This window comes from Podarcis erhardii (genome assembly GCF_964252035.2).
Source record: "Podarcis erhardii genome assembly, chromosome: 5".
Taxonomy (NCBI): Eukaryota; Metazoa; Chordata; class Lepidosauria; order Squamata; family Lacertidae; genus Podarcis; species Podarcis erhardii.
In genome coordinates, this window is record NC_138509.1 from 81,108,023 (window position 1) to 81,120,177 (window position 12,155).

Below are 12,155 nucleotides of genomic sequence, written 5' to 3' on the forward strand. Positions count from 1 at the left end.
TATTGGGAAGCTAGCATAGAAGCTCCACCCCACCTGGCAAGGCACTTCTGTGATGATGCGTATTTATAACCAGCTTTTCAGAGAAGACAGTTATCACCTGAATGGCAAAATGAGCAGGCACACATCTACATTTCTAACTGCAGCTGTACATATAAATTAGCATATGCAATTTTGATGCAAATCTGTGTCCTCCTTTGACCTCTTTTTGGGTGTTTTATAAGTTACTGGCTGACTACGCTCTCATCTGCCCCTGGAAGCCTTTTCTCCCAGTCCCCAGAATACACTCCCTCCCTTTCATTTTAGCAGTGGTAGGGAAGGTGAAAAGTTTTCATCCCCTCCCTTCTCAGATGCTCCAGCACACTGATTAGCAATGTTCAGGGTGGCAGAATTGATTGTATTTGTGGATGCTACTCTCAAAAAGGCTGCTAAATCAGAAGCAGATAAGCCACAGGTTGAGCCATAACTCAGGGACAGAGCACAGGCTTTACATGCGCAGATTCAAGGTTCAATCCTCAGCATCTTCAGATAGGGCTGGGAAAGACTCTTCTCAAAAACCCTGGAAAGCTTCTGCTAGTCAGAGTAGACAATGCCGCTTGATGGACTAATGGCTGCATTTGGTGCAAGGCAGTTTCCTTTGTTCCTTCGGAGAGCATTTAACATCTACCCCGCTCATGAACTTTTGCTCTAAAAAATAGGTCTTCATCTTCCCAGCTGGAAGGGAGAGAACAGATGTGTGCTTAAGCCAGGAGTGGGAAACATGTGACACTCCAGAAGTTGTTGTTGTTGTTTAGTTGTTTAGTCGTGTCTGACTCTTCGTGACCCCATGGACCAGAGGACGCCAGGCACTCCTGTCTTCCACTGCCTCCCGCAGTATGGTCAAACCTCCCGTAGTATGGTCAAACTCATGCTGGTACCTTCGAGAACACTGTCCAACCATCTTGTCCTGTCATCCCCTTCTCCTTGTGCCCTCCATCTTTCCCAACATCAGGGTCTTTTCCAGGGAGTCTTCTCTTCTCATGAGGTGGCCAAAGTATTGGAGCCTGAGCTTCACAATCTGTCCTTCCAGTGAGCACTCAGGGCTGATTTCCTTAAGAGTGGAGAGGTTTGATCTTCTTGCAGTCCATGGGACTCTCAAGAGTCTCCTCCAGCACCATAATTCAAAAGCATCAGTTCTTTGGCGATCAGCCTTCTTTATGGTCCAGCTCTCACTTCCATACATCACTACTGGGAAAACCATAGCTTTAACTATACAGACCTTTGTTGGCAAGGTGATGTCTCTGCTTTTTAAGGTGCTGTCTAGGTTTGTCATTGCTTTTCTCCCAAGAAACAGGCTTCTTTTAATTTCGTGACTGCTGTCACCATCTGCAGTGATCATGGAGCCCAAGAAAGTAAAATTTCTCACTGCCTCCACTGCCTCCATTTTTCCCCCTCCAGAAGTTACTGGACTCCAAACCCCAGCAGCCCTGACCAGCAGGGCCAATGGTGAGAGATGATGGGATCTGGAGTCCAGCAACATCAGTGCGTCTGTTTTTTGGGGGGTGAGTTTCCCCTCTCTAGCTTAACCGGCTTCTGGCCTGTAGTCTGAGCCTCAATTTGACTCTGTAAGACTTGCCAAAGATTGCTTTTCCCAGGTAACCTTTTCCATTACTAAACTGAATCCAACTTTCAGATCAAAAAGCTCAAGCTCAAGCAATTTAGTGAACGTTAAAATGCTACTAGAATATTTATGGGACATGAAGATTTCAAATTAAAACCAAGTGTATGCCTTTTAGTGAAGCAGATTGTAGGTAGATGAAAGAATACGAAGAGTTTAAGTAGGGTTTGGATAGAAGCTAGTGGTGTGGTGTGAAAATTCTAGATCCCATTTTAGAAATGTAACTGCCTTTACTTTTCTTCTCTTTAACTGAGTTCCTTCTTTGTACTGAAAAAATCACTTTATCGTTGATGCATATATAGTTGTGCACTGCAATACTTTGCATGCTTACTCATAAGAACCCCAAAATATCAGACCAAAAACCCATCTGGTCCAGCATCTAGTCCTCACTGTGGCCCGCCAGATGCCTGTGGGAAGCCTGCAAGTAGACCTGGCTTTCCCAAACTTGGATCTCCATCTGTTTTTGGATTACAGTTCCCATCATCCCTGCCCACTGGTCCTGCTAAGTTTGGGATGATGGGAGTTTAAATTTCCAGTTTATCTGGAAGGAGCTCGCCCATCACTAAATGGAAGTAACACATGGTTTATTCTCTAAAGGCAGGAAACATGTTAGATTCCTTCCTTCCTATAATATTATAACTAATAATTTATTTATATGCTGCCCATCTGACTGGGTTGCCCCAGCCACTCTGGGTGGCTCCCAATAAAAAATAGTGTTTGGTTTTGTGTTGTGTTTTTACTAAGAACTCGGGATGATGCAAAATATATTGGCCTCTGTGGTGTTAAGAGCTTAGGTGCTTAGCCTGTATATGACAAAGAGGATTGTTGTTGTTGTTGTTGTTGTTTTAAAAAATAGTTCTGAAGTATATAGAAAATAAAATAAAGAATTGACACAAGAATTTGTAGATTTGACCAGAATCTGAAGGAGTTGCTGTCTGGGATTTTGTTTGTGTATGAATCACTTCCCTCAAAACAACCCAAAGCTATTTAACAATATAAGCATCAACAATAGAAACATGCATAGAAACAATTTCAAACCCAATACAGGTGCCAAATCAAATGGGATTTATACAGACATTCTTCTAGTGAGCAAATTTTATCTGAGTTAACTATTCTAATTTGAAAGCTAATTTATTTGATATCACACTGCCACCTGGTGTCAAACCCATAGTTGTAACCAAGCACCTTCTCAATAATCCCGATTTTTTATTTATTTTAAAGACTATTGGAAACCTGTTTTAAGATTATGCATATCAAAATGTAGCAAATGCATGTATTTTCCATGGTCCGTGTTGCATATGCCTCTGGTTCCAGAGTAGCTGTGTTGCCAGTTTATTGCAGCAAAAACAACAAAGAATCTTGTGGTTCTGTAAAGACTAACACATTTATTCTGGGATACACTTTCATTGACTGCATTCTATTCATCAGATGTCTGAAATGTTATCCCAAGTTATGGTTGTGTATTCACATGTTGCGGGGGACTGTGAGCACTGAGGTCAGAGGGAAATAAAATATGTAACACCAAGATGGCGATAATTGCATTATTAACTGGGATCATTCACAAAATCATCATTGCTGATAACAGACACCTTGGCATTGGTGAGCCAATTAACACATTAATACATCTGTGCTTACGTCTGTGTATTAAATAAGATTGTATTGGGGGGGGGGTTCCCCCTTGATCTAAAACAAATCAAGTTGCTTTGTACTCTTTTTAGAAAAGCTGTGTGTGTGTGTGTGTGTGTGTGTGTGTGTGTGTGTGTAGGTAAGTGGGTAGGATTGGGTAACCAGACAGCAAAATATGGAATGGACTTGTGTGTCACAGTCCAGGTTACAGGCAGTCGGAGTCCCAGCTTGGTACGTCGGGACCGGGGCAGAGGTCGGGAAGCAGGAATCAGCAGTCCAGGGGTCAGGAAGCCAAGAGTCCACAAATCAGCAAACCAGGAGTCAGGAAGCCAAGGGTCCAAGAGTCAGGAAGCCAAGGGCCCAAAAGTCAGGATACCAGGAGTCAGGAAGCCAAAGGACAGCTAGGTGTTGCTGTGGCAAAGAGCCAGAGGGAAATGCTGGTCTTATATACCCCTCCCTGCCCTTGCCACCAGGCGCTATGAGTCTTCTGTCAAGCCTCACCTGTGCGACCACGCCTTGCCCTTCCAGGCCACACGCAGGAAGGCCCCAGTTCTGCGAGGCCCTACCAGTCACAGGGCCCGGCTTCTGCACGCACTCCTGACATTGTGCACCTCTAATACCTGTGCAGAAGAGGAAATATCAGCAGGCGTAACTTATTGCAAAAGCTACAGTTGCTGAAACTTCCTTTTCTGCACAGCTTTGAAAGGGGTGAAAACCCTGTCCTCATTTCCGCCTGGCTACCCTTGTGTGGGCACAAGTGGGGCTGGAGTGGAGCAGCATAGCTTATCTGGCTTCCCAGTGCGACGGTTGCTGCTGGTCACTGAGATGAGAGGGGAGGGGAGGGGAGGGGAGGGGAGGGGAGGGGAGGGGAGGGGAGGGGAGGGGAGGTGCAGCATCAGAAGCGCTGCTTTGGTTCTGCTACTGTGGCTGCACCACGCTAACCCTCTTGACCCTCTGACCTCATGTTGGGAAACCAGGTGAGCCATTCTGCTCCCTATCACCAACCACCACTGGCTAAATGTAAGAAGAAAGGGGGGTGGGTTTGGTTGGTGGAGAGAAGCGAATGTCAGGTGTGTCTAAATTCAAGTTTCTGCTCTTCCTAATTTGCTTTCCCCCAGCCCTCAACATGCCAAATTCTGTCTGTTAGATTTTGTATAGAAATTGACAAGTTGATCAGTGGTGCATGGTCAGTGGAGTAAGGGATCAAGGCTAGTCCCCTAAATGTTCCTGGCAGAGTATTAAAGTATTAAAGCCTCCTTCCCAAAGCCTGGGAAGCTTTTCTCTGACTTAGGGAGGGAGGTGCAATGCTCACGCACATAACATTGGAGCCCCCCCCCCTTAAATCACCTTTGAAAGTTGGTGCCTCTGGCCCTAACTGCTCCCCTATGAAGAATTCCCCCACACGCCACTGAAGTTGATACTTTACATTATTGTTTTAAAACTTCATAAACTAGACAAGCAGCACAATCCTATATAAGTCTTTTTTTAAGTAAGTCCCATTGAGTTCAGTGAGACTTACTGCAGGTAAGTGCGCAGAGGTCTGCAGCCTGAAGCATGCACTTGAAGCATGCACTCTTCCCTTGAAAAGAAACAAGCAGGCTGCGGTTGGGGCTGGGTTTGTACCCTGTGTTTTTGGAAAAGCATATATTTGAAAGTCCAATTTCAAAAGAGAGATTTGAAAAGATTTTCATTTAAATTCCAACACTGTGCAAAATTTCACTCTGGCTCTGCGAGATTACCTTCTATCAGGCCCCCATTGGAGGGAAATATTTCAGAAGTGCGCGCATATATAAGAGGTTTCTCTATTCACCCATGTTTCAAATTACATGCAGCATTCAGAGAGCATGGCGTGAATATCTACAGCGTCAAGATTTACAGAGCCAGGAGCATCTGGAGAAGCGCAGTCCATCACCTCCTTCCTTGTCATCTGACAAGATGAGCAGCTCAATCAGTATGAACACCTTTTCAGATGGCAGCACCCCTGTAAGTAAAGTTTCCCCCTTCAAAGGTTGTTTTGCTAAAAAATAATAATATTATTTTTTGCTAATATCACTGCTCAGAAATACTGTAAAGAATCTCTTTGTGTTTCCAGGCCACTTCTCATTGTATGTTAGCTCTCAGATGATTCTGGTAGCTCTTTGCTCTGCCTGAGGATTTTGCAAAGTCTAGCATCACGTTTGAGCTTTGAACTAGTTGCAGAAGCATGAGAACAGGGAATGTGGCTATGCTCGGTGCATTCCTGTTGTTTGTTTATTGTGCTTACCTCTGTTTCAGTCTGGAAGAGTAACTGTTAGATTTGCATTTATTTATGCCATGACTATCCAGACTCGGGTGAGATAGATCTCTTTAAGCTTTGGGTTCCCGTTGCAGCGCATTGTTTCTCCTCAGTGACTTTCTGCTGTGATCAAATTATCTGGGAGGGAAAAAACCCTTCCACTATTTACAAAAGAATGGAGGGATATTTCTGGGGAATGAATTGAAGGTCAAATGCGAAACCTCTGTTGGAAGCAGCTGCTTGTGAACATGGGACCATAGTGCCAATACTAACTGTAATATTATTTGGAAACCATATGCCCAGGTGGTAATGTGGGAACCAGCTTTAAACAAATGTTTATGTTACTTAGACTATTCTGTCTAAGGGTAAAACTGCATGTAATGTATGCATCTATACACCTCAGCTGCACCCACATCCCTGGGAACTTCTCAAAACTAAGCCTCATAGCCATGTAAATGGACCAATCTTTAGGAGGGCATGGCTGAAAAGCGAAAGCATTAACCTTACTTGCCCACGGTGATCCTGATAGTGACATCTCAGTCCCCTGAATCTGGGAAGGTTATGTGATTACACAGTTCGCGGGCTTGTTTTACTGCACATCCTCACACTTAGCTGAGCTGGTAGAGTATGAAACTCTTAATCTCAGGGTCGTGGGTTGAAGCCCACATTGGGCAAAAGACTAGTTGACCCTTGTGGTCCCCATCAACTCTATGTTTCTGTGACTCTCCTGTGTCTCTATGTAGAGGTGAATGTTTTACTTACAGCAAGGATATTCGAGGTATAGCTGAAAAGATAGCAGTTTTATTTATGTACGTATTTCATTTCCTGCATTTTATACTACCTTTCTATCGCAGCTTTTGGGGGTTTTCTCCATTTAAAATAATAGCTAGTAAGCTGGCCAGGGGCCCTCCAAATGCTTTTAGACTCCAACTCCCACCATCCCCAGCCAGCATGGCTATTCCTCAGGGAATCTGAGTGCAACAACAAGAGCTTGCTTGGTGCAGTGATTTAGTGTCGGACTAGGACCTGGGAGACAGGGCTCAAATCCCTACTCAGCCATAAAGTTCCCTGGGTGATGTTAGGCCAGTTACAGTCTCTCAGCCTAGGCTACGCCACAGGGTTGCTACGAGGATAAAATGGGAAGGAGAAGTACACCACCTTGAGCTACTTGGAGGCAAAGTGGGGTTTTAATATAATAATGCAAATATATGGAAGGCCACAGGTTGACTTCCCTTGGTTCTAAGGTTGAAAGATACAACCCGAAAAGGGAGAGGAAAATCAGTACATTTGGGGACCAGTTGTTTCATAAAGGTACTGTAGGGCAGGTCAGATGTCTCACTTGTCCCTCTGTTGCAGATGGGTGGCAATGTGATACCCTATCCCAGTTTCAGATCATAGTATCTCTCACACCAAGACAAAAATGCATCTCTTGCCTTAGATTCATTGAACTATGGAGTTCAATGGAGTTGAACTGGATTCAATGAACTATGGAATGCAATGTTTGGAGGAACCATCTTGCATTTTTGGCAGTTTCCACTGGGAATCTACTGACTCTTTCAGAGTTCCTTACACCATAGGGGACACAGGGGTCTGCCTTATACTGTGTCAGGCCACTGGTCCACCTACCTCAGTATTGTGTACACTGACTGGCAGCAACTTCTACAGGGTTCCCAGCAAGGTTCTCTCTCAATCCCACTTAGAGATGCCGGGGATTGAACCTGGGACCCTTCTGCATGCAAAGCAGATAATCTACCACCCAACTATGGCCCATAGGAAGGAGCAGGAAGTCATCATGGCTGTGCATGTATTGAAGTTGGGGGAAAGGAATGCAGCCTAGATAAGTTGACCTCTTCCTGGTACAGAAGACAGACAGATAGATAGATAGATAGATGATAGATAGATGTGGAACAGAAGTCATAGCGAGTGTTTGGGAAAGGGCCTGGAAGGGGGATTTCAGCAGAGATGAGCGTGGCAGGATACTTGCAAGGCTAGAGTGGCTTGCAAGTGGGACTGCTGTCTATGGTGCTGAAAGGATAACCAATAGTTTGCAGTTTGCTTCGGTGGCTACCTCAAATAGAAAGGAACAGGTCATTTAGCTGGTGCAGTTTAAGGGTTTTGCCAGAGGGAACATCTCAGCTGACTGTTCCATGCCAGTCTTCAGGGGATGAGTTATAATGTTTCCTTCCACATTGCATCAAATGTTATGCCATGCTCTTCTTTTATAAATTTAGGGCCTGTTTAACCATAACTATCACTATCTTCCTCTATTTATTTCCTCCTGCAATTATATTATTATTATATTATTATTATTATTATTATTATTATTATTATTATTATTATTATTATAAAAAGATCGCAATTTTGTACTCTGTGAAATCCATTTAAGCCTCTTTCTGCTTAAATAAAATTGGGGTGCTTTAAATGCATTGGTATATATTAGACTGTGCTATTTTTTAAAAAGCCACAAGAGGTCTCTCTTCTACCACTCAGGAACAGCTTGGCTTTGACTGTAGTAAGAATCAGTTAACACTGGCAATGATGAAGGGTTCAACTCACAGCTATTAATACCAACTAGATTTTAACCAATGCCTTCAGAGGGTGGTTTTTTTTTTATTTCAAATGTATATGTTACACATGTGCTTCTAAAATTCTTGCATGCTGAAATTTCATGATAGCTTTTTGTGATATTAGGGCCCCTGGGTATTACCTTCCTGGCTACCTCTAGGTAGACTATGGTGAAAAGATTTGTACACTTTTTGGGGGGCTCCACTTGCTCCACTTTCTACTTGCCCCTTCATTCTCACTATTTTTTATGTTCAGATCTGAGTGCCAATGCTTAGGAAGCCAAAACAACAATGCAACAGGGAGATATCAGGAGGCTGGGGCGGGAGGGAATCTCAGTGTCTCCAGTAGTACAACAAACAAACAAACAAACAAACAAAACCAAAACACTGGGGGGGGGGGAGGAAATGTTTAGCAGGGATGAAACCCTCAAAACACCCACATGAAGATTGAGCATACTCATAGGTCATGAAACTATCTGTTGGCAGTGACGAATTTGGGCTCTCAAATGTCATTACCACCCAGTACGATGCTAAAATTTGGCACCCCGACTCTTTCACTCCGTTCTGCAGCATTGTTGTGGTGCACCCTGTAGCATGGCTTCCAGTGCATGGCACACCAGTCATGCTACCCCAAAACCTCCTCTGCTGTTGAGGGATGGAGTCTCACAGAAGATGGCATGGCTGACTTACTGGAACAGTGAACAGGAGCACTTCAAACTACAACCTTTTATGCAGGTCCCACTTACATTCCATATCCACACCTGTCTCTGTGGCATCTGTTGGGTAGCTTATTCTGATAGCTCAAGTCTACCCAGTGAACTTCCAGACTATGAGAGAAGAGGATGCTGGGTTGTCTGCCTAGCATCTCTCGGCCAGGCATGGGGAACCTGTGTCCCTCCAGATGTTGCTGGACTCCAGCACCAATCATCATCCCTGACCATGGGTACTGCTAGAATCCAACAACAGCTGGAAGTTCCCCTATACCTGTTTCAGACAGTGGAATGGACTCCCCCGGAAGGTGGTGGACTCTCTTTCATTGGAGGCTTTTAAGAAGAGGTTGGATGGCTATCTGTCAGGGATGCTTTAGTTGAGATTCCTGCATTGCAGGGAACTAGATGACTGCTGGTGTCCCTTCCAACTCTACAATTCTATGATCCTGTGATTCATAGAATAATCATAAAATCACAGAATTGTAGAGTTGGGATCGTCCAGTTGCTGACTTCCATGTGGTCTCAGTCACCTGCTGAGAAAAATAACTCCAAAGGTACTAGGAAAATCATGACAACCGTGTTGATCAGCTTCTTCCTTAATCCCTTGAAATCAGTGGCTCCAAGTCATAATTCAGTGGGCTGACTTGTGTGCTAGTCAGCCATATCACAGCTTTCATTTGGGTGGTTTTTATAAGAGTTTTTAAAGGCTATTAGGGTTTCATGAGCTGGGGAGAGCTACTAAAATTGAATTTCCCCCTAGCCAATATGATGTGGCCGACATGCAATCAGTCATTTGATCACTGGTGCACTATCTAGAGTGATAGGGATGTTCCCTCTGGTGATGTGTTGCTTGTACATCTTCCAAAAAAATAAAATAGAAATAAAGGAGCAGCAGTGATTTAGTATCTGTTTCTTAGCCTCCAAACAGCAATAGGGTTAGATCAGGTTTTCTGTAAAGCTGCTTGCCTTCAGACAATCTGCTGCCCCCCCTCTCCCCCCACTCTCTCTCCCTAAGCTCTTCCACCTGATAAATCAGCAATAGTGTCCCACTGTGCAGACATATATAAAACATTTTTGGAGGCACTGCCTATGCTCAGACAAAACTGATGCAATCTTTGCTATAGAAGGTGATGCCTCAGACTTGGGAATTCATGTCATCTTTGAAAAGCTAGAAATGCTCTCCCCATGCAGACAACTGCTCGTGTCACCCAGTTCTTTCAAGACAAAGAGAGTCACCTGTTAACGGGTAAGAGACAAATCATATGGTAAGCCAAGCATCAGGTACAGAGAGGCTTGTCATCATCTGCTTCACGCATTATGAAAATAGGTATACATTGTGTTTGGCAAGTACTTACAGGCATTCTTTAGAAGATGTGAGAATCATCTTTCAGATTGCAGGGATTTTCAGCATCCCTCAAAACTCGAGAGGGACAGAGCTTTCCCCCATATCTCCTTATCTGGCCATGCAATTTTTAAAAAGACAGAGATTGCTGCATGACAGATATAAATGCACTGTACAGACCCCAGCTGCTACTTTCTCTGTGGTTTGAATCAGTACCTAATGTATGCGTGCTTAGAAGCATTTAGTTACTTTCAGAAATGCAACTTGCAATCGGGGCCAGTTCCCCCTCAAGTAAGCTGATCAGACAGTGATCTTCAGTGATCAGACAGTGATCTCTTCCTTTTCCTTCTCTCCTACTAAGTGGTGGGTGCAAGGTACCCAGAGATACCTAATGGGGTGCAGAGACAAGCACATCTGGATAACTATTCCCCAGTCTCTCCACACGCCCCTTGCTTCTGGTCTCAAACCTGTTCACACTCCACTAGTTGAGGTTCTGAGGTTACTATTAAAGGGACTGATACTAAAGAACATACAAAAAATAGATGAGCTGAGGGGAGACATGGGGTTGCGCAATGAAGCCAGAACTGTGTGGGAGAAGATACTTGCCTATTTGACCTCCTTACATATATGTAATGTGTTCACGTCAGTGGAGGGTCCAGTACTAGAGGTGGCTGATGTCCATTTGGACTGGTGCGGCAGAAGACAGGGAGCCCAAGCAATAGGTGGAGCCAGAGTCACTAACACAAAGAGCCAACTAATTCCCCTCCTCTTTGCTGTGGCAGCACCAACACTGAGGAGGAGGAGGAAGGTGACAGGCAATTACATCCCTTGTATTGGTTAAAGGTAAGAAGGCAGGCACTTGTGGGCTTGTTGAAGTTGGTGGATTAGCACCAAATTTGCCACCGCTGTCCAGTAAGATGTTTTTCCTTCCTAATTCCTGTCCAATCAAGTCTTTTGGTAAGGTCAGGGTCAAATGCAAAGAGACAGGTCAATTCTTTGGAGAACCTGCATTCTATTGTGAGACACAGGAAGGGGACAGGAAGTCTTAAAGCTCTTCCTTTTTCCCTTCAGTGTGCTTGTTTCTGTAGCCTTTGGGCACAGTTGCTAAAGCTTCTTGTCTCTGTGGCATTTCAGCTCCTGCCTGCAGGTGTGCATTGTCCCTCCCTTGGCTTGCTGATGAGCAGCAGATGGTAGGAAAAGGCTGCCATTTATTTTCTCAAGCCCTGACATCTTTGTCCTCATTCCTCCTGGCAGCAGGTTTTGTTGCAATGAGAGTGGAGAGTTGGCTTCAGGTTTTTTTAAGGAACACTAATCACAGTTAACATGTACATAAGAGAGTACTACTCATGTAAAAAACTAACACACACAAAAACTAACCATTGTTCCCTAGCTAGAACTTTACTAAAGACCATGTCATAAAACTCAAGGATGGGAAAGTATATTCAGTCCTAAGGTCATATTTCCTTTCGGGCAGCCTTCCAAGGGCTACATGCTTGTTGTAGGTGGAGGCAGAGACAAAAGTGGGCAGAGCAAGAAATGTGAATTTTACCTCTGCAGAGCCAGCTAATATCTGCTACAGACACCCACCCACCCCTCTCTGTCATTCTTCCAGGCTTTAAAAGAAGCGTTATCCATTAAGCCAGTGTAGTACAGTGGTTGGAGTGTTAGACTAGGACAGGCATAGGCAAACTCGGACCTCCAGGTGTTTGGGGACTACAACTCCCATCATCCCTAGCTAACAGGACCAATGGTCAGGGATGATGGGAATTGTAGTCTCAAAACATCTGGAGGGCCAAGTTTGCCTATTCCTGGACTAGGACCTGGGAAACCACAGTTTGAATCCCCATGAAGCGTACTGGGTGACCAGTCGCAGTCTATTGGCCTGACCTACCACAAAGGGTTCTTGTGAGGATTAAATGAGGAGGGAGATAAACTGACCTCTGTGGAGGAAAGGTGGGATATAAATGTAAGAAATAAATAATAA

The 12,155-nt window shown here is 44.3% G+C and overlaps 1 protein-coding gene across 2 annotated transcripts in view; it reads left to right on the forward strand.

Annotated features, from left to right (window-relative positions):
- The window catches only part of LOC309342169 (schwannomin-interacting protein 1), a 372,887-nt gene that overhangs the window by 82,626 nt on the left and 278,106 nt on the right, over positions 1 to 12,155 (forward strand). For both annotated transcript variants that reach the window (XM_081862495.1, XM_081862498.1), the window contains exon 4: positions 5,113 to 5,263. In XM_081862495.1, coding sequence (XP_081718621.1) covers positions 5,113 to 5,263 — 151 coding nt within the window. The remainder of the gene's footprint in view (positions 1 to 5,112; positions 5,264 to 12,155) is intronic.